Source organism: Melozone crissalis, unplaced genomic scaffold (genome assembly GCF_028551555.1).
Source record: "Melozone crissalis strain CALT ecotype California unplaced genomic scaffold, PUWL_Pcris_2 ptg000026l_1, whole genome shotgun sequence".
Taxonomy (NCBI): domain Eukaryota; kingdom Metazoa; phylum Chordata; class Aves; order Passeriformes; family Passerellidae; genus Melozone; species Melozone crissalis.
The window spans coordinates 10,863,308-10,890,129 of record NW_026535804.1 but is presented as its reverse complement, the minus strand read 5'-3'; the positions used below and the strand labels follow the sequence as shown (position 1 = coordinate 10,890,129).

General features: G+C 40.2%; 1 protein-coding gene across 2 annotated transcripts in view; it reads right to left on the bottom strand.

Annotated features, from left to right (window-relative positions):
- The window catches only part of CEP112 (centrosomal protein 112), a 164,255-nt gene that overhangs the window by 31,483 nt on the left and 105,950 nt on the right, over positions 1-26,822 (bottom strand). For both annotated transcript variants that reach the window (XM_054278782.1, XM_054278783.1), the window contains exons 22-23: positions 14,995-15,057; positions 10,401-10,550 (exon numbers count right to left, since the gene is read on the bottom strand). In XM_054278782.1, coding sequence (XP_054134757.1) covers positions 10,401-10,550; positions 14,995-15,057 — 213 coding nt within the window. The remainder of the gene's footprint in view (positions 1-10,400; positions 10,551-14,994; positions 15,058-26,822) is intronic.

Sequence of the window (26,822 nt, the reverse complement as noted above, 5' to 3'; positions counted from 1 at the left end):
GCTGGAGGCAAAGCAGGAACCATTAGAAGAGCTGCCCTGACCTGTGAGGAACTGGTGTTTTTGCTTTGAACTTCAGCAAATCTTAATGAACTCTTCATAATTGGCAATCTGGGGTTTTCACTGATGATTTATTTTCTGGAGGTGCCAAACACAGGAGACAAATTCAACATTGGAAATACAAATTTGGGTCTCACAGCTGGTTGTCCATGCTGGTGAAGCAGTTCCAACACCACTGCAGGTCACTCTCTGAGCTGTATCAGGAATTCGATTTGTACATGAAGGTCCATCAGTGCTGAAGAATTTGGTTTCATAATTACTAAAACATGTTGATTTAATTGAAGTCATTGACTTCAATGTGGTGAAGGCTTAAACAAAAAATAAGCAGAGACAGTTTTAGTAACAGAAGAAGTTAAAAAGTAGTTGTGTCCTCCTCCTTACTCGGAGTAGTAAGGTTTTGGTTGTGCTTGACTCATCCCTGCTTTACTGCTCTTCCACTCCTCTGTTATCTGGCGGTTTTGGGGGAGATGCTGCCAAGAAATTCATTTAAAGTCCTAAATTTTATCCTGTAGGCAACCTATTTCAGTTTCCTGAGAATAAATTTCATAGACAGACCCCTGAAGAGGAAAACAGGTGAACTCTCTGCCCCATAAATCAGTCAGGCTCCCTGAAGAGGCCAAGGATACAAAACTAAAGATACCTGCACAGAAACACTTGAGAAAAAGCTTCAGCCTTGAGGTTCACAGTCTTCTCCATAAGCCTCAAGCCCTCTGTCTTCCTCATGCATATTTTCAAGGGTCAGCAGATAAATATTTACTGCCTCAGATCCTGTTCATCAGTGAATCAAGACTTGATGGTGCAAGAATCAGCGACAATGAACTGGTCCCAGGAAAAACTGCTCCTCCATCCAGCGCAGGATGGAGGATGGACATGAAATGCATATCCACGTGCAACAGGCTCGAAGAATAAAGGATATTTTTATCTATTTTTTCATCTTATTACACACACATGTGCTGTATGAACACACAGAGGCAAGTTCCTTGGGCTGGAAGGCAACGAGGCGAACAAACAGAAAATATTCACTGTAGAAATTTTAGTGGGAAAAGCAGCAAAGTACAAGACACAGAATAGACTTTCCCCTGCTTCTGGACTCCAGAGCTATTTTGGCTGCCAACAGTACACAAAATTTCCACTGAAGGGCAAATCAAACCAATTTCCCCGAGGATGGAGGCATCAGAAAACTCGCTGAGGTTATTCCATCCGTGCCTACGCATTCTCCGAGCGGATGAGCAGCTTCACTTTGAATCCATGTCAAACCACAAGGACTGGCTGATAATAACACTCAATTAAAATGATCTCGTCCCTCTAGAAGAAGCTGGCAAACAGCTCCACCTCACCTTTCCTAGCTGGGCACAATGGGGTGATTGATGCTGGGAGGAAATGGGATAGGTCTGCACCGAGGAGCCGACGGGTCAGGTTTGGTGACAGTGTTTGTAGGTTTAACCTCTTACCCAAACCTCTGAGATGAAAAAGCCACTTCTGCTGAGCACACAACTGTGAGAAAGCCAGAGCCAGAGCTGGCAAACACCGAGCTGGGCTAATTAGACAGGTGTTTTGAAAAACCCCAAACTTTACACTTTTATTTGGACCTTTTGATGTCGTAGCTGGTGCTGTTTCACACACTGGGGCTCCAGAGGGAGGCAGGAGCTGCTCCCCTGCTCGGCTCTAGAGGGGTGAGTTTGCCATCTGATCTGCTGAACACACAGATAAAAGTCACCGCAGACTTTTCTCCCTTTTCAAGTGCAGCACTGTAACTTGGAAAGTTCTTTTATTCTCCGCTCTGCTGACGCAAGAAAGTGGCAGGAATATGGCAGCTCTGGCTGCTTTCCTTTTGTAGCTCTTTGTAAGTAATCTTTTAATGCTAACAAAACAATAGGTATTTTCATTTTGGATGGAAAAAAACCATTCCAGTAATAGAAAATTAAGGCAATGCCTTTCAAAAAGTCTAAGAGTGCTACTGACCACTTGATTCTTCTCCTACCCTGCCTTTAAATATTGGTAAATAGTTACCAGGCACAGGTATCAGATTCTCCAGGTTTCTCTTGTTACACTTAAGAAAGGCCCAACTATTATGAAAATGGTGAAGTTTAACAAAGATATTTCTATTTCCCTGTGATGTGCCATTCAAAAGTGTTAGCCAGTCATTTTTTAAAAAACACTCCTGATATTTGATCTTCTTGAGTTTCAGTTACATATAAAGCTGGAGAGCCAGCAGAAAATTCTAAGTGGAATCTGAAGATTTCTTAAGTCAACACTCATTTTGGCAGGAGCATTTTAATGCACAAAGCTGAAATCCTCAGTGACTCTCTCCTGCTGATATCCCTGGAGCAGCCAGCACCACGATTAGCACAAAATCAAAAGCAACATACAGCTCTGCAAAAAAAAAAAAAAAAAAAAAAAAAAAAAAGGGATGTGGACACAAATTCTGGAAGTGGTTTAGGCACAATGGCATCAGCCAGGGCACCCTGGTGCTGTTCCAGCTCCCCCTGGGATCAGCCAGGCTGCAAGAGAGATCTCTCAGGGAAAAGAGATGCTGATAACAAAGCAGGTCCACATCCCCAAAGCCCTGCTGGCCAAACTCTGCAACTCCCCTGGCTGTGCCAGGCTTTGGAAGCCCTCAGAGCAGAGTTGGAGCAGTCTGTGGCCCGTGGAAGGCTGGCTCTGCAGGCACTGCTCTGCCCAGCACCCTTTGTTGGTGGAAGCCGCGGTTCACACGGATTCTGTTTCCACCTCCACGGCTGGAGGAGCCCTGCAGTCAGGGCTGCTCCAGGAGCAGGGAAGGAGGCTGTGTTCCAGGAACTCACTGGAACTGGAACAAAGCACAGCCCTTGGAAAGCCCGCACAGCCCTGTGCACAGGCTGTTTCACAGATGCCCCGGCTTTGGACGGCATTACACACTTGTTTTTATCTTTATAATTTTTTTCCTCCCCCTCTCTCCAGTAAAGTCCCAGACCTTGGAGCACAGGCTCTTCCTCCTGGGCATTCTGCCTCCTAACTCCTGGGTATCTCCCCAGCTCTGCCTTTTTTAAGCACCACCTTCTCCTCTACAGAAAAGTCTTTCTGCTCTTTGGAGAGAAAAACGCCTTTGAAATGCAGCAGTAAACTCTGAGCATCACAGCAGCCTTAAAAAAAGCTGATTTCCATTTTCCCATAACCCATTCTAAACCTTGTCTGTCCTTCTTTACAAACTGTGTGGGCTGATATCAGTATTATTTAACACTTACTAATAAGAATGTTTTGTCTGCACCTTTTTAATTACCCAGGACCCCTCTCAGTGTTATTACTCCTGTCTTGTCAATTAAAAGCAGTGAATTTTATGGCTGGGTTTGAATTTTTTTCCTGTTTTTCCAGTGCAAAATTAGTCCACATTAGACAGTTGAGCTGTATATGACTTTATATTTTATTCTGCATTTATAGAATCTTTAACTCCATAACCTGGAGACAGGTGGCATCCCTTCAATTAAACCAGTGAATTGTATGGCTGGTTTTGATTTTTTTTCCCCTATTTTTCCAGTACAAAATTAGTCTAGTCCACATTATTAAAAGCAAGACAGTTTAGCTGTATATGACTTTATATTTTATTCTGAATTAATAGAATCTTTAACTCCATAATCTGGAGACATGTGGCATCCCTTCTGGGGCTAACAAGGAATAAAAAGGACTTCATGCAGCAAAGTGCCTTCTGGAGGGAAAATAAAACGTTGAGGACAACAATGATAATGTAGGAAAAAGTAAAAATACCAACTTTTAAACCTGCCAGATAAATCTGGACTGCAGTTCAGAGGAAAAGGCAGACACCAGCTCTAGTCTTTTATAAAACTTGTAAGTCTGATTTTGCTGTTGGCCATGGTAAGTTCTTCAATGTGTTGAGACATGAAAAGTCAAGAAAAATGCCAGAGTGCAAAGTCTGCTGCAGGAAAAAAAAAAGATGACTCAATTCTTTGCCTCACAAAGCATGTCAAAGATATTATAAAGTACTTACAGATGCTCAGCCACTCGGATTGCCTGGCTGGCCAAACATCTGAAACCCTGTAATTTTGAAGAGAAGGTACTGTGCTTCAGACAATGAAATAATTTCTGTGGCAGCAGAAAAAGAGAGATGGTTTTGGAAGGAAGAGGTTTTAAAATGAGAATTTCAGTTGTGATCAATAGCTATCTAAGGTTAACATGAAAGTCAGCCTATTTTAATTATCATTTATAAGGAATGTGTCAATACAGGCTTTTAAAGATAACCAGAGACAGAGCTGAAAACCTCAGGGCTAAACCTCTAACAGACAGAATTTGGGTGAAACTACAATTTACATCAGCAAAGGCTGTGGAAAACAGGTGCCTCAGGGTTTGGACTCCATGAAACAGAGAAAGCAAAGCCATGAAAGACCTGCAGATCTAATTTACCTATTCTTTTGGAAGATGTGACTTCCTCTGCTGATCAAACAGAATATAGGAAGTTATGAGCGAGATAAAATCATTTGCCTGGTAAATTTTAAGGTCTGCTTTCCAATGCTAAAGCACCAGAGCTGGTGCCTTGTAATTCCCTGCTAATAAAAGGCACTGCAGAGTTATGAGTGTTATCACAGGCTAGAGTCAGTGACAAAGAAATAAAGATCCATGAAAAAAGCATTTTATGTATTTAACATCAAGTTGGTCCCTTGCAAGTCTTTCTTTTGCCATGCCAAATGGTTTAGCATGGTTATGTTTGGGCACAAAGGCAGTTAGAGGGATTAGGAGTGCCTCTGTGACATCTCCAGGTGAGTGACAGTGTCTGGCACCACCAGCAGTGGGACATGTTCTCACCACATGTCCTACAAGGCATGAGCCAGAGCCAACACTGAAATGTGAAATGCTGACCTCCTTTCTACAGGCACTGCTGGCTAAAAAAAAAAAAACAACCAAAAAAAACCCCCCAAAAACCTCCAAAAACCCCAAAAAACCAAAAACTCCAACTCAACAATAAAACAAAACAAAACAAAACCCAAAACTCAAACAACAAAAAAACCCCAAAAAACCCAAACAACCAAAAAACCGCCTTCCATCCAAACCAAAAGAAAAAGACCCAAAAAACCCAAACAACAAAAAAACCTGAACAAAAAAAACCAAAAAACCCAAACAACCAAAAAACCCGAACAACCAAAAAACCCCCTTCATCCAAACCAAACCAAAAAGACCCAAAAAAACCAAACAACCAAAAAAAACCCCCTTCATCCAAAACATCAAAAAACCTCAAAAAACAAACAACCAAAAAAGACCTCTTCACCCAAACCAAAACAACAAAAAACCCCAAAAAACCAAACAACCAAAGAAACCAAACAACCGAAAAAAACCCCTTCATCCAAGTTAAAACAGAAAATGCAACAAAATATCTTAAAATTTTTATCCATAATGTGGGTCTGGTGACACAATTTATCCTGAGCTAGCAGTGAGGTTGTAGAAGTTAATTCTGCTCCCTCAGCGTATCCTGGGGAATAAAGAAAGTGAAAACTCCCTTTCCAAAAAGTCCTTGACACAATTTATGCCTTTTCCCTAAGTTTTAGATGTTCATTTAGAATTTACACAAAACTTTCAGGGTTTTTTTTCCCTAATTCATGTCCTCAGTGCTGTCACACAGGATCACAGCCTCCTGAACCACCACTCATTCCAGCCTTAATTTCCACCTTTGCCACAAACCCTGGGTGAAGCCAAGGCTCTGCCCTCCTCTCTCCCTTTCAAAACTAAAAATGTTTCTTCTCCGGATCAGGGCAGCTTAGGCTGGGTGCTCTCAGATGCCTCTCCTCCCTTAATAAGCACTAATTAAGGGCATTTAAACCACTTAGATTTACCTTTGCTTGGGACTTTTAAACCAATAAACTAGAATTATTTATTTATTACCAACTCCAACCCAGAGTGCAATGCTGGTGTTCCAAAAGGTGTTTTAAGGACAAAAAACCTAAATACCTCTGCAGGGCTGCAGTCACTCCAATGTTCCCAGAGACCTAATGTGCTTGTCCTTTTAATAAAGAATATTATTTGTAGTTACCAGTGGAATTTGCTAATGGACATGGCTGATGATGAAATAGAACTACAAGCAAAATTAGCTTGTGCATCAAATTTTTAAAAATATAGGTTTTTGATAGAGAAATTTGGTGATTTTTACAGGTGTATGGAGGGAATTCACAGTGTTAATAAAACTCTCAGTTCTTTCCAGAGGAAAAGATCCTTTGGCTCCAAGATACAGCAGCATTTAGCAAATATAGATGTCAGGAATACGCAATGCCCACAAAGGCCCAGACAACTTAAACCCCAAAATTTTTCCCTTTGTTCCGCTATGGTTATAAAACACTTTGACTTTTCTCCCCCCTCTGAACATTTTTAAACATAACAAAGAAAAACAACTGTTTCAAAATTTTTCACATGAAGGGGAACATTATTATAGGCCATTCTTTCCTAGAAATCTTTTAAGTCTTATTTATTAGCAGAATTAATCTGATCATAAGCTGGCTAACATACAAAGTGTTGAAATGTGTCATCTTCCAACCATGCTTTGCTAATGAAATCTTGGTGTTAATTCAGGGATTTAGCAGAATCCTAGAATCTGTAACAGGAATCAAACAACAATTGTGGTTCATCTGGCAGAAAAAGCAGCATTTTCCCCCTTTTCTGTTGTGGGTTTGTCACTGTATGCTCTCCATCATCCATTTCTTTCCAGAATCTACTTTTTGATGTGGAGTCCCCACTTGGCCATCAACTTCAGCATTAAAATGCTCTGAACATGTTTTGCAGCTCCAATCCCAGGAAATGTTTTGTACTTCCAATCCCAGGATCCAAAAGGATTTCATAAAAAACTGAACAACTAAGCCTAAACAACCAAGGCTGGGATTTCATAAATAACCTCAAGGTATCTTTATGATGCCACCAAGTTCTTGTTCTGCCCAGAACAAGAAAAGCAGCAGAGGAGTTTGGTAAATGCTCTGAGTGTTGGAATTATCAAGCTCCAGGCTGCTGTGGGTGGATCGCTATGAAGATTCGAGAAACATCATTTCAAAAATTTAAAATAAAATTTTAAAAAATCAAATCAATTAAATAAATAATTAAAATGAATAAAAAATAATAAAAATAATTTAAAAATTGGGTTCCTGATCTCTGGGCTGAGCAGAGCTGGGGCACAGCTCAGTACTAGGTGAGCTCTGCCCTTGTCCCCCCACCCCAGCTCAGTGTCCTTGTGCAGCCATGATATTTCATGACAAATCTTTTCTTTAAGATTTTTTTCTCTTGAGAAGCTGAGAAACCTCAGGAACAAAATGCAAACAATGATTATCTGCTGCTGTGGAATGCAACAGGTGCATCTGGGATTGGTCTCATGTGGATGTTTCTAATTTATGGCCAATCACAGCCCAGCTGGCTCAGACTCTTTGTCCAAGACGCAAATTTTTGTTATCACCCTGAGCCACAAGAGGGGAATGTGAGAGCCAAAGGTTTATCCTGATTTTATGAGTGGTGACAAGTCCAACCTGCCCTTAGGCCAGACCTAACACAGAGCACCAAGGCCTTCAAGCATTTGTCTCAAACTGCCCCAAACTGAGGCCACCTGAAGGCAAAAAGCCTTGTTCAAATTGGGTTTTTTGGCTGTCAAAAGAAACAGGAGGTTCTTAAAAGATCCACTATTACATATCCAATATATCCATTATATTGGATCCATTATTATATATCCAATATATCCAATTGATATATTGATCCAATAGATCACACTGATCTATTGATATATATCTAATAGATCCATTATTATATTTCCAATATATCTATTATATATTTGGATATATTGGATCTTAAAAAATCCAAATATATTTTTGACTAATATGTAAGATACTACCTTAAGAAATGCTGAGTGGAAGGAGATGGATGCAATTGTGCAATAATAACAAATCAGAAATCTTTTACTAGCAAAGAGAGTCAGGAATTTGAATTAACATCAAAATCATGTATTATGGCATCCACATCTGGATATCACTTTACTGCCTAAATCCAAAGCTTCTCTGAGAGCCAGTTGGTTTCTGTAAAAATGTATTTCTCTCTTTGAAAGGAAATAATAATTGGAAGGTCTTACAGGAAGCCACCCAATACCAATAGAGGAAATTGCAATCTGTTCCTCAATGTTAGTTTAAATCAATGTTATATTTAGCAAAGGCTGCTTTTTAATGATAGTATTTTCAGTAGATTTTACTACACTGAGTCTCCTCAAAGGCTTGCATTACATTAAGAATTGCTTTGTTTGTAGAATGTTTCTTTAATCATCCCTCAAGGTCTTCAGCTTGCCCTAGGTTGGATGTTGTTCCCCATCTCCAGGACATCCAAGATTACATTTTCACCAAAAACTCTTTTTTTTTTTTTTTGCCCCAGGCTAATAAAAAGCAAAGTATTTCTGCATATGCTTGCCTAGAAATATGTGTGGTTCTTAAAAATACGAAGTGATCAAATATTAAAACCACCTTTTTCTGTTCCAAAAGTACACACAGCATTTTAGCTTCCTAGGAATTTTCTGCCTGGGTATCTGGATTTCAGTAAATTTCCATTAAATCAGTGGTTTCAAAGGAAGATTTTTTTTTAAAAGTACAGTATTAATGATACTAAACAAAATTCAAGAACTCCAAGCAAAACAGCTCCTCCAATTTCTTCTCCAAGTTGACAAAATCTTTTAAAACTTTCTCCCAGCACCAGTGCTAAAAACTAAAAACTCCCTGGGACACTGCTCAGAAATGCTGCGCACAATTTCCCTGCGGTTTCTATAGATTTCATTACATTGTGAAGTAATAACATCAAAATGAAGTTTATAATAGATTTACACGCAGAAGGGTTTCATACCACCTATAATCATTACTGCTCAAAAACTGGCGTTGCCAACAGCTGAATTATTCCACTGCCTGGAACTTAAGAGAATCCAGAAACTCAAGGGTAGAGTTTGCACCAGAAGAAAAATGCTGCTTAAGAGTCTGAACCATGTTTTTCCAACATGTAACTCAAGCAGGCACCATGATAACTTGAATTATTGTGCATTTCTGACTCTGTGGAAGATGATTCCACTGTCACGGGGCTTCTGCAGATCTTGGGGGCCACTGGAAAAGTGAACTTCAAACAATTCATGTTCCTGAGTGGTGAAAATTCACCTGTACCTGAAAATAATGGGATTTACCTGGGTTCTCTCTGCAGAGCCTGGTGATAAAACAACCTACCTGTGGTGATTCTACCTGAATAACAGATTAGAGCCAACATTTTTATAGTTACATCTCTCACAGAATGATCAGAAAGAAAATTCTTTTCCTCAACAAGCACACAAATAAAGGCAGACATTTTGCTTAAGAAAAAATAATGATAATTAAAAATCGATGAAAGAAAGAAAAAACATTCTGCAGATGATGAGACAGTAATGACAACCTAAAGCAAGTCATTCCAATATAGAGGACAGCATTAGCTGCACCATAATCCAATGCATTTCCAACATTTAAAAACTTCCATGGTATCTTTTAGGCACAAAAAAATAGGTAAACTGTAGGAGTTGATTTTTCCATGAGGTTTTACATTTAATAATGTAATTCTTTTGTATGATTGAGTGTCTTTAAAAAGGAAAATAAAAGGAATTTTATTCTTCTATACAACTTCTCACAAGTTGTTTTTGTTGTCAAAAGACCAGATGACAGTTTCAAAATTTTCCCATTGCTCTTTACTACTCTGAGAAGAAAAAATGTTTAAAAGCCAATTCTGCTCATTTCTACAGCTAGGATTCTCTGCAGCCACTTTGAGTCAAGGTGTCAAAGCAGCCAGAACACAATGTGGGTGTTCAGTCCCTTAAAACAATGAGACAAGGCAAAGAATGGAATTCTGAAGCAAAATATGTATGAAAAAATATAAAAAAATATGTATAAAAGTACAGACAACAAACACTTTATTCATTTAACATTCAGCACAGACTTTGCTTGTATTTTTCAGTGGAAGTTAAGGACAAATTTTCCTTCAATGCAGCTTTAAACAAGAAAGTTGGGAAGGTTTGTGAACACACTCTCGCATTTTTCACCTTTCCTCTCTTTCAAGCCCTGAAAGCACAGCATAAAGCTGCTGGAAACACACTAAAACATCAGGGCCAGTCCAAAATGAAAGAGAACAGGAAAGGTTCAAGCATTTGACTGACATGGATGGATTAGATTTGCCAAATCCAGGCATGAGATCAGCCAGAAGAGAGGCAGCCTGAGTCACCAGCTCCACCAAAGCTTTGGGGATGTCTGGGTGAGCTCTGCGTGGACAGGAACCAGCCCTGCATTCAGAACTTTTAATTACCCTCACCCAGGGCAGCAGCAGCAGCACTGCAATGCCCACATTACCTTGATTGCTCTCTCATTATCTGTCATCAGCTGCTGCTTCTCATCCTCCAACTTCTGCGCAGCTTCCTGGAGCCGCTGCTGCACCGCGAGCTGCTGCTGGCTGCTCTCCTCGGTCAGGAAGGAAATGGTGGCCTTCAGCTCAGCTATCTCCTGAAAGGAAAGCAGCACGTTAAAGCTCTCCTCAATAAAATACACGGATTTTGCGGGTTTTTTTTTTAAATATAAACATGGCAATGGGAAGCTCTGCTGTGCGAGCTGGGTGTTTGAAATTAGCACGCCGCACACTAGCAGGGCATGGAACTCCGGGCAGAGAAAAGGAACAGAGCAAGGCTGGAAGTGACAAGAATCGCTGGACACAAAATATTTGGAAGTGTTTTCCACTGTGACATTCCAAAATATTTGCTGATGAGAACAAAGCACATCTGTGATGTGCAAACTGGAGCCTGCTCCATGTCTTCCATGCCTGTGAGTTTACATTGGGGGGCTGCTGCTCCTTTTCCAGGGGGGTATTTTACACCTTGATACTGCTGAGAACAAAAACACCCACATTCACACACTGGGCTGAAATTTCAACCTGACAGTGACATTTCTGAGCTGCTGAAAGGAGCAGATTTTGCTGAGCAATGGAGTGAGGACCTGACTCCACATCCAGACCTTTTAGGTGATTCACTCGTCATTTGTTGAATTGTATTTGTTTTACCTATTTCATCACTGGGGAAAGTCATAACTAACCCTGATCCTTTAGGCATATTTGCAGAATTTTATACGGACATGTCATCACCCAGCAAAGCACTTAGACATGTGGGAGAGTCACAGACTTTAATGCATATATTCAAGCTCAAGGTTAAGCTGCTGTAGCAGCATATTATAGAATAATTCTAAAAGCACTTCAGCACACAGGCAGTTCAGGGAGACACTACCAGAGTGCTTAGACTTTGCTAGACTTCCTCGCTGGCAAAGAAAAATTTATCTATGTTAATTACATGGCTATTTAGGAAAAAAATAAGTTTAAAAAAACCTAATAATAGGCCAGGACTAGTATAAGAAGAACTGTGCTACAAATGAAGGCACTGAAATCACTGGAAAAGGGGGAAAAGCCTAATTAAAACTCTGTAGTAAATTTATTTCTCTTTACCTGCCAGAAAAGCCCAGGAAGTAACCCAGATTATGTGTAAAACCTACCTTTGTACTTCTGCATTGCTTTTCTAAAAAAGAAATACCTATTTCAAAAGATAATACCCATCAAAAAGAAGGGTTTTTGAGACCAATATGCCAAAGTTTAGAGATTATCTGGATAGGGTGCAACTCTTTATCCAGGATTAAGTAGTGTCTCTGGGTTTGCAGTTCAGGTAATTGTTTAGAAGACAGACAATTTGCAGAAATGTGGTTTTACCAGGTGTGTAATGCACAGGAGAAAGCAGAAGAAAGCATTGGATTATGTAAACTATTAAGATAACAACTTGACCTCATGCAAAACTACAGCATTTTGAGTATGTCTCATTTTGCCATTTTAAAAAGAAAACAAAGCAGCAAACTCCTCAGTACAACACAAATCTGAGATTTAAAGCTTTTACTAAGTTGAGAGCCTGGTCTAGCACAGAGTTCTGAAATCCAAGCAAGGAAATTTCAGCAGAAATTGATGAAGAAAGATCTGCTTTGTGCAGTACTTTTCAGAGCAAAAATTTCTATTTACTTTGTATAAACTTCAGAGGAAATTTCTTGAAATATCTTCTCTGTGTGGGTGTTAAAAGTGAATGTTCCAAGAGGCCACAGAGAGAAAGACTGGACAGATGTTGTCAGCAAGGCGACCACAAGAAAAGTTGCAATCCACCAATTATTACCAGTGAGCTACAAAAAAACCCCAAAGCCAAGCGTGTCCAAGGAACTTGGGGGATTTGATTTAAACCCACACAAGTAAAGAAATTCAGACATCAGGGTGAAATGGTTTTATTGAGCCAAACAGCCCTGACAGATGATGGATGTGTTGTGTCTGCCCCAGAAAGTGCTGAGGAGCTGGGCCCAGCTCTTGCCAGTGAAATGCCCCAGCTACAGCAAAGCCACCTTAATACAAAACATGTCCCCAAACCCAGAGACTGCTCTGCAGGCCAATAAATATTATATATATGACATAATAAGTTTTTTCAGTATGACAAAATTTATTATAACATTTAGGTTAAAAAGTTCTTACCTTGCCCTAAACTACCTACATGTTCCTGTGCAACAATTAAAGCAATTTCCCTCATCCCTTGGTTAAAAATTCAGAAATGCTTCAATTATTCCAACTGTCTTTAACAAATGGACCAAGAAGCATTTTTGCACTGACATTGGATTGTGTCTGGCATGGAGAGGCTGCCTTGATTCCATTCACGTGTGGGTGACAATGACAAAAGCTAAAATAGAGGTAGCAATGGAAGGGATCTCTTCCTGCAGGTCTGATGTGGATTAAATGTTACTTTTTGAGCTTTAACCATTTCCTGCTTTTCAGGTTCAGATGGAAAGATAAAAAAAAAAAAAAAGAAGAGGCCTTTTTTGTTGTGTCTTTCTTTCTTTCTTTATAAATAAGGTTCCCAAAAGTTACTAATATAAAATCACTGGCAGGGCATTTAGGACAGAGAACATTATCTCTGATTTACCACAGAATCATGGAATTGGTGAGGGTGGAATGGACCAGTTTAAGGAATTATCACCCAGAGCTGGTTGTTCAGGATCAGCCCAGTCAGGTTTTAAGTATCTCCAAGGATGGAGACTCTGCAACCTCTCCGTGTGCAAATGAATGTGTAAAAATACAGGTTAGATTTTAGAAATAGAATATGAGACATATTTACCAAAGATTCTGATAAAGCAGTGTGAAAAAGTGACAGCCAATAAATGTCACAATTGAGTCACAATTTTGGACAAGTGTTACAGAGAATAAGACTCAAAGGAGATGGAAAGCTGAAATCAAAAGTTTTAAATATTTTGAAGTGTTGGTAAAACAGTAAAGTTTGCAGTTTCTTGTAATTGTCTCACTGATCATTTCTGTCTAGATTAGAGGCTGCTAAACCCTTCCTTGTAGTGTTTTTATTGATTTTAAAAGACTATTATTGGACTGCTGGCTGCAAACACACTTTGCAGTGCAAGGCAAACACTCTGCTATGGCTGGGAGCAATGAGGAGAATGACACCTCCACACAAATCCTTGTGGCAATTTTTTTCTTATTAAAAGCTTAACTTCTGGTTGCATCTCCATCATTTTTCACACTTCAGTACTACCTGTCAGTCAAACTGAAAGCTGAAGTACGTAAAAACCATCCAGCCTTACCATTTTTAAGCATATATGTAAATTCAACACTCATTTCATCTTCTGAGTTCTCTGAAGAGCAAAAAACTCAAGTCAAAACCAGTCTGCTTCCAGGACACTGACATTCCTCAAGGTGCTGATTTGGGCAGAAATGCAGAACTGGTGGGGATCAATGATAAAGATGAAGAAACCTTGGGTGACACCACCTTTAACAGAAATTCAAGTGCTGGCTGTGCAATGATTCTATGAGATGTGATGGAGCACCTCACCCTCCTTCCCACAGGCTGAAGGAGGATTTGGTCCTCTGGGGTCCTTAGGAAATGATGATGGAGATGAAAAAGATAAAATTCAGAACGCAAAAAACCCCACCTCTATTTTCCAGCCTAGTGTTCTGTATTTTTTGTGACAGTGGTCACAGGGGTTTTCAGGATGAGGGAAGGGACAAAAACGTTGACTCTATGTTCAGAAGGCGTGATTTATTATTTTATGATATATATTACATTATAACTATACTAAAGAAGAGAAGGAAAAGTTTCATCTCAGAAGGGTAGCAAGAATAGAAAAGAATGATAATAAAGGTCTGTGGCTCAGACAGAGAGAGAGAGCCAGCTCTGCCGTGAGTGGTCACTAATTCCAAACATCTACATGAGGCCAATCACGGATCCACCTGTTGCATTCCATGGCCACAGATAATTGTCACCGACATCTTTTCATAAAAATCCTTTCTTTAGGATTTTTCTCCCTTCTGAGCAGCTGTGGCCTCAGCAACAAAATGTAAACAATGGTTATCTGCTGCTGTGGAATGCAACAGGTGGATCTGTAATTGGTCTTGGGTGGATGTTTGGATTTACTGACCACTCACGGCAGAGCTGGGTCTCACTCTCTGCTGAGACACAGACCTTTGTTATTCATCCCTTTTCTATTCTTAGCTTAGCTAGCCTTCTGAGAACTTTTCCTTCTATTCTTTGTCGTATAGTAATAATGTAATATATATCATAAAATAATAAATCAAGCCTTCTGAACATGAGGTCAACATTCTCGTCTCTTTCTTCATCCTGCAACCCTTGCTTCCCGCTGTGACAGATAACCACTGTTTACATTTTGTCTCTGAGGCCTCTCAGCTTCTCAGAAGGGAAAAAAATCCTAAGAAAGGATTTTCATAAAAAGATGTCTGCGACAGTTTTACAGTTAAAATCCACAAGAAGACACTGGATGTTTGATTTAGCAACAGGATATGACTTCTCTTGGTTGCCAACTCAACTCTTCACCGAGCTCCCAGGTGGAGCAGGTTCACCTGAGCTCCCAGCCCACCTACCTGCGTGGACCTGGCCAGTTGGAGGGTGAACTCCTCCTCCGCCTGCTTCAGCCGCCTGTTGGCCTGGAACACACACAGAGGAGAGCCCCGTTAGCTCACACACAGGACGGGCACGGACACTTTGCCACCCTGGCACCTCCTCCTCCTCGTGCCCATCACCGAGCGCCGGCCCCGCGCCAGCCCCAACGCCCTTCTGTGGCAGCCAGCAAACCGCCAGCGCTGGCCTTTGATCTCGGGCCAACTATTCATCGCTTGAAGGAGGGGAGAAATTGTACCTCTGCTGCCAACTATTAGAAAAACATAAAGAGTTCTGAGGATTAAAAAAAAAGGAAAAAAAAAGGGGAGAATGAGAGCGTGTGCGTGGGGCAGGGGAAGGAGGCAACACATGTAAACGAGTTTATCAGGATGAATTTGTTTCTGAATGGAGGGGGAAAAATGAAGAGAAAATCCCAGGCAATGTGACATGGGGGTCACAGCTTCAGCTCTAGTTCTGTGTCTGCAAATATCCTTTGCCCCATTGCTCGTCCCTTCCTAGGGAAAGGTGGGAATTACACTGAAAGGTGGGAATTACACTGAAAATCCACCCAAGATGCAGCTGAACCAGTGTAAACATACAGCTCTTTCTTTACCCCAGCTTTTTTTTTCACAACTCAAAGCTAAAGAATAAACCAAACTGGCTTATATAAATAAGGAATAAAGAATAAAACAAGGATAAGGAATAAATAATAATAAGAAAAAAGAAGAATAAGAATAAGCAAGAATAAAGAATAAAACAAGGCTGCTTGGTCAAATCACAATCAAACCAGCAAATATTTCTATAACTTCAGGAAAAATACCCCTTAAGGGTTTTTTCCCCCTTAAATAATTTAATTTCAGAAATAATTTGATAATAAAAAAATAAATGCAATTTCATTTCAAGAGAGGAACCTGATTTGTATTTTTCTTGCAGAAACCAGCCCAGCCCCACCACGCTGTCCTCAGGTGAACTGCTCGGCGCTCTCGCCTCCTTGGCTCTCAAACTTGAGGACAGGTGTCTAAGACAAATATTTTCTTAGGGGGGACAGAACATCACACAGCTGAGTTCTGAAGCAAATTTAAGCTGATTAAGTTTTCAAAACCTATCTGACCTCCTGCTCAAACCTTTGATCTGTCGTCCTCGGTTTTACGGCACCGCATCCAGCGCCAAACGCCGGCTCCCGCCAGCCCCTCTTTGGGGGCACCAAAAAACCCCACAGGGGCCCCCAAAGCCTCTGAACCCTGCATGGATCCAGCTCAGGCTCCATTTCTGCAGACTGCAGGGATTTCAGGCAGGCAAAGAGCCTTATTGATTTTGCTGGGCTATAAATCGAGGAGCTTAGAGCCGCGGATCGTCATGGTAGGGCTGGAATCATCCTCGGCAATCCGGGCAGCTCTGTAAGGTGCAGCTCAGCCTAAGAATATTACAGCCAGTTCAAAGTAATCCCAAACTTTACATGAAATTGCAATTTCAGATCCTCAATCCCTTCAAACTCCAAAATTATGAAACATATGGATGTCTCCATCTGTTTGTTGGCACTAAGGAATCTACTAAAAAAGTTGGCAAAACCATTTATCAAATTTGTGCATAATTTTTGAGATGACATTATGGCTTGGTTTTGTTATAAACAGAGATAATGGCAATACACATTGGCTTGAACCAGCATCTAGAAGAATTCCGGAGCACCAGACAAATTAAATTTCACTTTTTCTCCATTTATCAGTCAAAAGTGAACCACAAACACTGTAAGGGCCCATGGTGGGGGTGCATAAATAAAAGGAGTGGTGACACAGCCCCAGCCATCCCAGGGAGCTCTGTCCATGCTCTGTTTCTCCTTGTACTCGGGCTGACCCACGTTAACACTCGGTCCATTGTACTGCAGCCTAGTTTCAGATGATGTTTTACCACCACTGCATGTCATAAAGTGACTGAAACTGCCAGTTTATCTTTAGAGAAAAAAAGTAAAAAAATAAATTACAGCAATAGCATAAATTACTGTTAGTCCCAGAAAGGGAGAGGGGCTCGTCAGCAAGGCCCTGCACAGATCACGTTACAGCTGCTCTCGCTCAACTTGCCTGGGGTAAAAGTCCTCATCTTTCATAGAAGCAGCTTTATAACCTCCTGAACCCACAGATGAAATCCCAATAAATAATAAAGAACCACTCATGAGTTCCATAAACAAATTAGAATTTGTTTGTTCACACTGAGTAGAATCAGGCTGACCTCTGAGAGACAGGACAGAGGTGATCCAAAAGAAATATACTCTGAATTTCATTATTGTTTTATTCTTTTGTTCCTAACTAAAGGCAAAGAATGGATTTCCTACCAGTTTACTAAAAAGGAATTTCAACATTTTATTTTATAATGCCTTTAACAACTTCCAGTTAGCAAAATATTTATAAGTTTTGTCTCCCAGTCGCCAACAAACCATAAATTCTTGCATTTTCTTCCAGTCTCAAACATTTGAGGCGTCTGAATTTCAGAGGTACTGAGTTCCCAAAGCTTCCCCTGGAGACAGCACAAGCACAGCTCCGTGGGCTCTGGTTGACTAAAACTGGTTGTATTGGCCCTGTGGCACAAAAACCAGTATGTGGCACTATGGACAGTCCCTGCCAGTACCCCAAAGGGTCTTACAGGAAGGTTGGAGAGGGACTTTTCACAAGGGCATGCAGAGGCAGGAACAGGGGAATGGTTTCCCACTGATGGAGGGCAGGGTTAGATGGGACATTGGGAAGGAATTTTTCCCTGGCACAGGTGCCCAGAGCAGCTGTGGCTGCTCCTGCATCCCTGAAGTGCCCAAGGCCAGGCTGGACATTGGGGCTTGGAGCACCTGGGACAGTGGAAGCGTCCCTGAACATGGCAGGGGTGGGATGGGATGGGCTTTAAGGTCCCTTCCAACCCAAACCATTCCACAATTCTGTGGCTTCTGCTGACTTCAGCTTTTCCCTGAGGTCTGTAACACCCAGCAGCTCTTGCATCATCACAAACCACACCAGCAGCTCTGATGAAGGCACAGACCACAATTTACAGCACTGGAAAGATCCAACTCATGGGGCTGCCTCTTCTCCACTGCCATCTTTTAACTGCAGAAACATGAAGCTTCTCCTTTCTCAAAACCTGCAACTAAAACTAATTTAATACCTCTTTATACAGGCTGTTGCTTTGCAACCAAGGGAGACACAAACCACCTTCCCTGGGGCACTGCTATGCACAGAAAATGCCTTTTTACTCTTTTTTGTTTTAAGGAATGAGTAAATACACACAGAGCTGTGTACAGGGAACATCAGCGGGGATTTATACCAAATTTATCTAGATAAATGAGAAGGTTCACACTGGCCTGCTGCACACACACAGAAGTTTCCTGGGCCCCTTCTGTTCCAGCTGGCTGCTGGGTGCACGTGCTGGAGCAAGCACGAGCTGTTTCTGAATTATTTTAAGGGCATTCCCTCCCTTTCAGGTTAGCTGCTATTTCAGAAACATAATGAATAAGAATCCAAGTGGAAGGTGAACATTTGGAGGGTCAGCCAGTGTTCATTAAAGTCAAGCTCTTTTTATAGCAATGGGCAGCACTGCAAATAGAGTTAATGGTCTGAAACCGGTTTTCCGTGTGTGAGAGGTGGCTGCTGAAATTCCCACTTGGCAGAAGCTTGTCAGAAATATCAATTGGAATATCCATTTTTGTAATGAAAAAGATTTAAATTGGATAAGCAGCAGAGGAATTCCACCGATTCAAAAACTAACTCCTGTTTAGTTTCACACAGTTAATACATATTTTAGCTAAAATTAGCTGATTATGATGATTTTACATGCAGTTATTTTATAGTACAGAGGACTTTTGCATTAAAAACATTACGCCCTTGCTGCAGTTAATTGGCTTTAAAAACCAACTGTAATTCTTTAACAAGCCTTAAAGCATCATATTGTGGTTGCTGAGCAAAACTGCATGGACTTCAAGAAAACATTTCATGTAAAAATTAAAACAAAAAAAAAAACCACCAAAAAAAATTTAGACATTAAAACAAAAAAATTTAAATTATTAGCACTCCAGATGTGGTGTCTGAATTATGGATGCTCTTCTAACACAGTCCCATTTTCACTTTCTTTCATGGAACAGAACGGCATCAGTAAAAGAGCCCAGGATCTATGACAGGACCACATCACAAAAGCACACCGTGTCCTACCCTAATTACCAAGTATTTATAAACTATTTGAAGGTTTGAGGTGCATCAGAGGGAACTTTCAGTTCCAGTTCCACTCAGTGGAGCTGAGCCCTGACCAGCCCCAGGTCCCTCTGGCCTTGGCAGCCACGGGGACAATTTAACAGCAACACCATGGAGGCTTTTGGGATGTCCTGGATATTTATCAAAAATAAAGCTGTTCAGAAGCCTTAAAACATTACAAATCTGTGCATTGGGTAAGATTTTGGGGGAAAATCCTTCCCTGTGGGGTGGCACTGGGTGAGCTTTAAGGCCCCTTCCAACCCCAACAATCAGAATTTAATTATGAGTTTGGCAGTGTTGGGTCTGTGGTTGGACTCCATGACCTCAGAGATCTTTTCCACCCTGAGTAACTCCATATTTCTCTATCTTCCACCTTTGAAAAGAGCTCTCATAACTAGATTTTATATATATATACACACACACAACACCATATTCACTGATAGAGAAGCAGCAGATTAAAGAACTTTTTCTGTTTAGGGGAGTAGCTGTGAAAGAATCATTTTTCAAAATGCCTGCAACTAGCTAAAAGTGGCCATCCATAAGCTGATCCTCCATAATTAGTTAGATAAAAGTGTAAGCAAACTTAAAAAAAAAAAAAAAAAAAAAAGAAGAAAAAAAAAAGGGAGGAAAAAAAAATCAAAGGGTGGGGGAAGAAGAAGAAAGAAAACTTGCTCCAGGGAAGAAGCAACTGTTCTCTGATGTGCAGCAAGGAATTTAACATCAAAGAACTAATGTAAATGGGGCCCATTTACCTCAAAAAACAACACACCACTCCACATTCTGGAATATTTCTATTTTAAGTTTGACAGCATTATGCTTTGTACCAAAATTCAAGATTGTGTAATTTGATAGATGTCAGGAGAAAATGACCTTCAGAATGGCTAATGGTGGCAATCTTTGTTATTAAGTATGTTAAAACTCTCTGTACAATATCTGTTTAAACTTCAGAGATCAGCAGATCACCTTTAAAGTTCATCTGATTGTACATAAAAATTCCATTTTGACTCAAAGCCTGAAACATGCATTTTCCTTATGTGCCTCTAACACTGACAGGGGGTGACTTCCAACACCAAATTCCTGCTCTTTCTCCTGCTCTCCCCACCAATCAGACAGAAATGAAAGCTGGATCTCTGTTCAGCAGTGAAAATAGCACACACAGCTCAAATATGTAATCTGAACCACCCAAAAGACCATTAAAAATAGTTGAATGCCCAAAATGATGTTAACAGAATAATTAGTCAAGTACCAAATGACTTCAAGGGTTTTGAATATGAATGATAGAAATCCCAAAATCCTATTAATATTCTATTTTACATTTCACTTTTGGAGGTCTACAAATCTTTTCCTTTTTATTTTTTTATTCATTAAACATACATCTTTAGGAGAAAAAAAACTCCCTCATTCATGTGTGAAGTACTTTTCATTGGGAAAAACCCAAGAATGAATAGAAATGCCTTTGACAGTACCTGCACAGAGAATTTGCCTTTCTGCAGCACGTTGCAGTTCTGGCCTCAATGGGAGCCCACTGAGAAGCTGCTTCTGCAAACTGTGCCTTAGGAAACCTCCAGATTCCAGATTTCTCATTTAAACCAACAGAGTCTTTCTAATAATTCTGGAATTATGCAGAGGAATTAAATACAGGCATTTTGAACTCACCCAGAAAGTCTTCTGTGGGACTCCAGCTGATGTCTGTGTTACACCAGCCTTGCACCAGGACACAATTAATTACTACCTTCATCTAAATGGAATTACTCAGCATCTAAACATTCCCCAGCATCACTAATGATATATGATAATGATAATAATCACTAATATTGACTGATTTCAGTCAATATTGCTGTCAGCCAGGCATATTATTTCAAGCAAACTGGTCTGAAATACCAGCCTTGCATACAAGACAAGGATTTAAAACCAGATTAACAGCCTGGGTTTGCCACATGCAATTGTTTAATGCTTGAACTGCCCTTTACAGAAGACAACACTGGTGAGTTGAGTAAGTCAAACAAAAATCAGCCATCTTTGAGTTGTGAGTGCCTGAGCATCAGGCACTCATCAGGCACTCAAATTGTGGTTTAATCTGAGGCTGGGACAGGGTTTAATCTGAGGTTCTGGGACATTTTACCAAAAGATTGCTGGGTGTGATAAACTCTGGGCTGGGATCATGGACAGGACAGGAAAAGATGGCTGGTTTTTGTTAGATTTACTCTCATCAATCATCTCTTGGTGAAATCAGTGTGGTGTTTTGTGGTGCCAGAGATTCCTGCAAATGAAAAGATTCAAATGCTCATCACAGATGTCACTGCTTCTCATCTGCCATCCATCACACTGGGCAGCTGGGGTTGAGATTTCTCATTATCTTCCCATTTCACCAACTCTGGGGTCAGGTTTTATATTTATGGCACAATTCTTCCCACAGCTCCACATTCAAACAAGATAGGAAAAACCTGGTGAAGATGGGGAGACTGCAACCCTCTCCACTTTAGAGTCCCTAAATCACATTCCTGGATTACCATTTTAACATTTCCTGCTTTTCTCCCGTTCCATCCAACCAACCAAAGATGGTTATTTAAACTGAGTTTAAGATGTTACATAAAAAGTGCTGCCATGTTCTTTTTCAGAGTTTGAACCAAGAAAACTCTGACATGAAGAAGTTTCCAGAATTATTCAGGCAAAGCCATTTCTGGTACCCCCAGCCAAACCACGAGGGGACAGGCTGGGAAACACCTTTGAACATGTTTCACATCAAGTCAAAGCTAAAGCTTCCTCCAGGCACGGAAAGCAACAGTCCCAAGATGTGACACTGATCCATGACTTGACTCAGTTTAAGACTATTTAATCTGAGCTTTACAAAACTTGATTCTTTCTGAAATTGGAGATTTCTGAGACCCAGGCATTTTATAATTATTTATCAGCTAAATTCACACACCTTGATTTTTGCCAAGAAGAGACTTTAAGGCTCCTGAAAGAATTACAAAGGGATAAGAATGAAGTCTTTAGATTTTGCATTGTCTAAAGTTGAATTTTGTGGCAAGAACAAGCATTTATTAAGAAGACAACGAGTAGAAAAACATTCTATGTGTGTATCATTTTAAGACAGAATCTTTGTTATTAAAGAGAAAAAAAAGTGGGAACAAAGGACAAACTGTACCCCTGAATTAACTCAGTATCACAAAGTTAACTCAGTGTTTTGAAGTTACATCATTAGACAAGAGCCCAACAAAAGTTAAGCTTCCACAGTTGGAATGACAGACACTGAAAATACAACCATATCCCCGAACAAATCTGTGATCTGAGGCCATCAGTGCTCCTTAGCAGGATTTTGTTGGATTAATTTTTGTATTTTAAATATGACAAAGCTTCCCCAAAAGAGAGACAACTTCCCAGAGCCAGAGCACGTCACCGAGCCGAGGAGAAACTTCCCAAGTCCAGCAAAGGCCAATTAAAAAGAAAATGGAATATATTGCTCCATCATCAAAGCAATTAAAAACATAAGGCATTGCAAGACTCTTAAAATTCCCAATGTTTAATTATTTATCTGTTCTCTGTCCTGCAGCTGTAGGTCAGAATTAACTCCTCTGAACTAAATACAGGAGAACTCTTTTGGGGATTTGTACCTCATTCATTTTCAAGCAAACATTTAAATTCATTTCAAATTCACACAAGAACTGCAACAGTTTCACCTAAATCAGATTTTCTACAAGTTAAACACCCCTCCTACACTCAGATGTGATTGTGAAACTACTTTGATCTCTCTTCCCAAATTTATTGCTCTGTGTAATCCATGACAAAATATAATGTGATTTACTGTATCTCTATATGACAGCCCAGCAGCTGACAGAACTTAATAATTCAGCATAAGAAAAAAACCCTTCTGGCACCAAAATATACAAATCATAATTGAGGCACTTTAGTATCATGTTACAATGAAGCACATACAGACTGATCATAAGAACTTCAAAACAATTAGCATTCTTTCTCACCCATTTAATGAAGGTGGGTTTTACTCCATGACATGTTCTGCAGCTGTAAGCAAGTCATTTTGGAGCACTTTTCTTTCTTCATATTAACGACTCTGAAGGACTAATAGCATTGCTTTACCCCTTCCCTATTTCCCAAACACTCCTTCTCCAAAAAGAAAAGAAAAAAGCCACCTGCAGCTTTTCTCTATTATAATGATATGAAGAAAGAGCAAATGAGTGTAAACAATGTCTTCAAAATGTGCCAAAATTAAAAACACAATTATTACATTTTACATTAATTTGGTTTTGATCACTGAGCATTTTTCCTAAACAAAGCTGTTTAGAAATCTGGTTTTCTTTGTTGTGCTGACCTAAGCAGGGATGTGATGCCCACGTTCCATGGGGCACCTTGTGCTGACTCTGGGGTTTGGGAGACTTGAGAAAGTTTTTGTGCAAAGGATGCATCACCCCAGAAACTTCCAAGCAAAGCAAGAATGGGGAGCTCATGGATACAGGAGGATTTTCTACTTCTAATTCCAAGGAACAAACACCAGTTCCTGTTGTTTGCACACCCAAAACCACAGAGGAGCCCCAGTGAAACCAGCAGGGACTGGGATCCAGGAGCAGGGAATCCTTCCCGTCACACCTGACCAGGAACCTCACTCCAGAATCCTCAAAAAATCTAAGAATGAATTGAAAATAAAAAAATAAAAAAGAAAAATCCACCAGTAATCTCATGTTACAGTCAGCACCACACTGGAAAACAGCCAATGTTTTCCAAATATTATCAAGTACCCAGGAATGCGAGGATAAATAAAATTAGATAAATAAATTAGAAAATAATGGACCTACAAGCAATCAGCCTTTTCCAAGATGCAAGGTATTGGGCAAAAAGGGAGAGCATGAGGTAATGATTCAATTGGGGTTTTAAACTATTTAATAAAGCTGAAATAATAAGCAATTGTGTATTACAAGATAAAGCTGGTGTGTTACAGGTTGTTTGGAGAGTGAAGAAAGGCTCGGGAAACGATTGAAAAAATAATTAAAACAGTTGTTCTGCCACTGGCAAAACCTCAGCATTCACCTTATCCACCATGCCCAGGACTGTGTGAGTCTTGGTCTGGAGGATGAAACCTGGAAGTTCTGGGATGGAGAAGAGGCAGCGTGTGCCCAGGTGCTGCAGAACAGGGACGGGTGTTTGGGCACACACTTGAAAAAGAAAGAGGAGACAAAGACAACAAAAAAACCCCACCTGTGAATTTTCTTCAACAGAAGCTTCAGATGAATTCCAGTTGGTTAAAAACCCACTAAACCCTAAAAATCCCAGGCAAACTTCTCCAACAACTACCCAGCTATCACTGGTATGACAGGACATGAGTGAAGTGTGCTGAAAGACGGGCCACATGATTGAGCTTTAATTTTAATCACATCAGTCCTTGCCCTGATGAGAGCCATCTTTTTAATTCCATATTTTGTCATAATTTATCATTTAGCTCTTGTCTGCTTCTCATTTCGCATTGCTTCAATCATTTTCATTTTTGACCCTGTGGTGCTGTTTGTGAATGCAAATAAAGGTGCTTGACCTCCCTGCAGACATTAATGAAGATATTAAAAAGTGAGCCTGTTGCTCATGGGTGCACATTTTTTTCCCCACAGTGACAGTTGTACCAACTTCTCCTGGCTCCTAACTCTGGAACCAGATTTATGAATACAGCTGATGAGCAGAAATCTGATTTGTTGTTTTCTGGATTGCTTTTTCAGAGTTTTTATTTTTATTTAAAGGAGATAGGAGCAGGGTAACTCTGTGAATAACTGCAGCTCTTGCTCTGAAACATCTCCAGTAGGGAGAGTGCCATAAATTCTGTTTGGTCCCATTTGAGTGAAATATCCCTGAGATGATTCCACCATCTTCTTCTTCATGTTTGGCTCTGTTGATTGAAGACTCTTCCAAATGGCTCCCCTGAGGGATGATGCAATTCCTGTCACCATGTTCCTGGTCCACCATCATTCCACTTTTTCTTTGCAGGAATAAGAAGGAGCAGTGCAAAAAGGGGCACACTACAGAGGAAACTGCTTTTAAAAGCATTTGTGGAAAGGTACTATCAAAACAGGTTAAATGATCCTCATTCTTTGTGCTAATATACATAAAAAATATTTCCTCTTTGTGAAATACATTTCTTCTTGATCTTTTGGCATCATGTTTTGCTTTTACTTGATCTTTTGGCACCACATTTCTGGTTTCGCTAGATTTTCTCCAACAAAGCCAAATGTACTACACTCATTTTTATTAATATTAGTGGGTGAATCACTATCCCTGTGTCAGAAATGTTCAAGAACCAAATGCAATTTAATGTACACAGGCTCTACAAAACAAAACCAATAAAAATGTTACTGCTCTGGAGTAGAGAGATAATATCAGAGACAATAGCTCTTGGATTATAATGAAAAAAAATTAGGAGACTTGGGAAACATCCAACTTTTCTTGGTAAGAATTGGAGGCTCTTTAAATTATTCATAGCTGGGGCCTAAGCTAAATAATTGATGTAATAGACTCAAAACAAGTTTAAAAAAATGGCACATCTTCAACTGGTGGGGGTCCTGCTTGCATTCAGCAAGGACACAAACAGGTCTGCATTACAATTAGACACAATTTAACGAGACCATTACACTTGGGAGGAATACACATTCACATTTATGGCTGACCTATTTGCCCCCATGTAAATAACCCGGGAATCACTGCAGTGAGTGTGAAAACTCATCACAAACAAAGTTATCTGCAGCAAGTGTGGCTTCAGTCTCCGAGTTAATGAAGTGAAAGGTGTCAGATCAAAGGTCCCACCACAGCCAGTGCTCAGAAGGTCTTAGGGACAAAGACGGAACCGTTTTTGGTGCTAATGAAATGTGGAGGTGGCAGAGAAGAAGCAGAGCTGGCGAGACAGGACTCAGAAATGGGAACTCATGGAAGGCACAAGATGATTTTACTTTAGGAGGAGAATTAACTGCTTAGGGGTAACTCAATACTTTTAATCAAGTATCTCTTGGAGCATCTTTCATCTCAGAAGATGTCATATTCCTTCCCTTCATCTTCTATCTCTCTTTGCCAGTGCTGAACAGTGTGCCATCATCTGCAACAGTGCCAGAACAGATACTGTGAATCACAGATATTCCTGCATATGCAGCATGAAAATATGCCCAGGGAGTTCCATCCAACTGGGCTGCCCTAGGGCTGTGCTGGGTGAGGAATTAACTGAGCCTGATGCTAAAGCAGGGACTGAAATGTTCCCCAGGGCACATTATCAGTACCTTATTTGCAAATTATATGCAAGAAGTTGCTCAGAAAATAAGTACCCTTCTACAGGACACTGTCTGAAGAGTTTTGCCCCATTACAAAAACATTATATTGCAACTAAATTGTTATATAGAATAATTATTCCTAATTAAGCAAGTGGTCGCTTACAGCGTGATCTGAATTTAAGGTCCCCAAGTATCTGAGTTTTATGTGGACTTCACGCCAGATACACACACAGATATGCCTAAACTGTGAGATTCAGCTTCCCATTGGATTTTTAAGCAATCTTCACAGAATTGGCACCAAAAAAAAGTAAATTTAGAGAACTAATTATTCTCCCATAT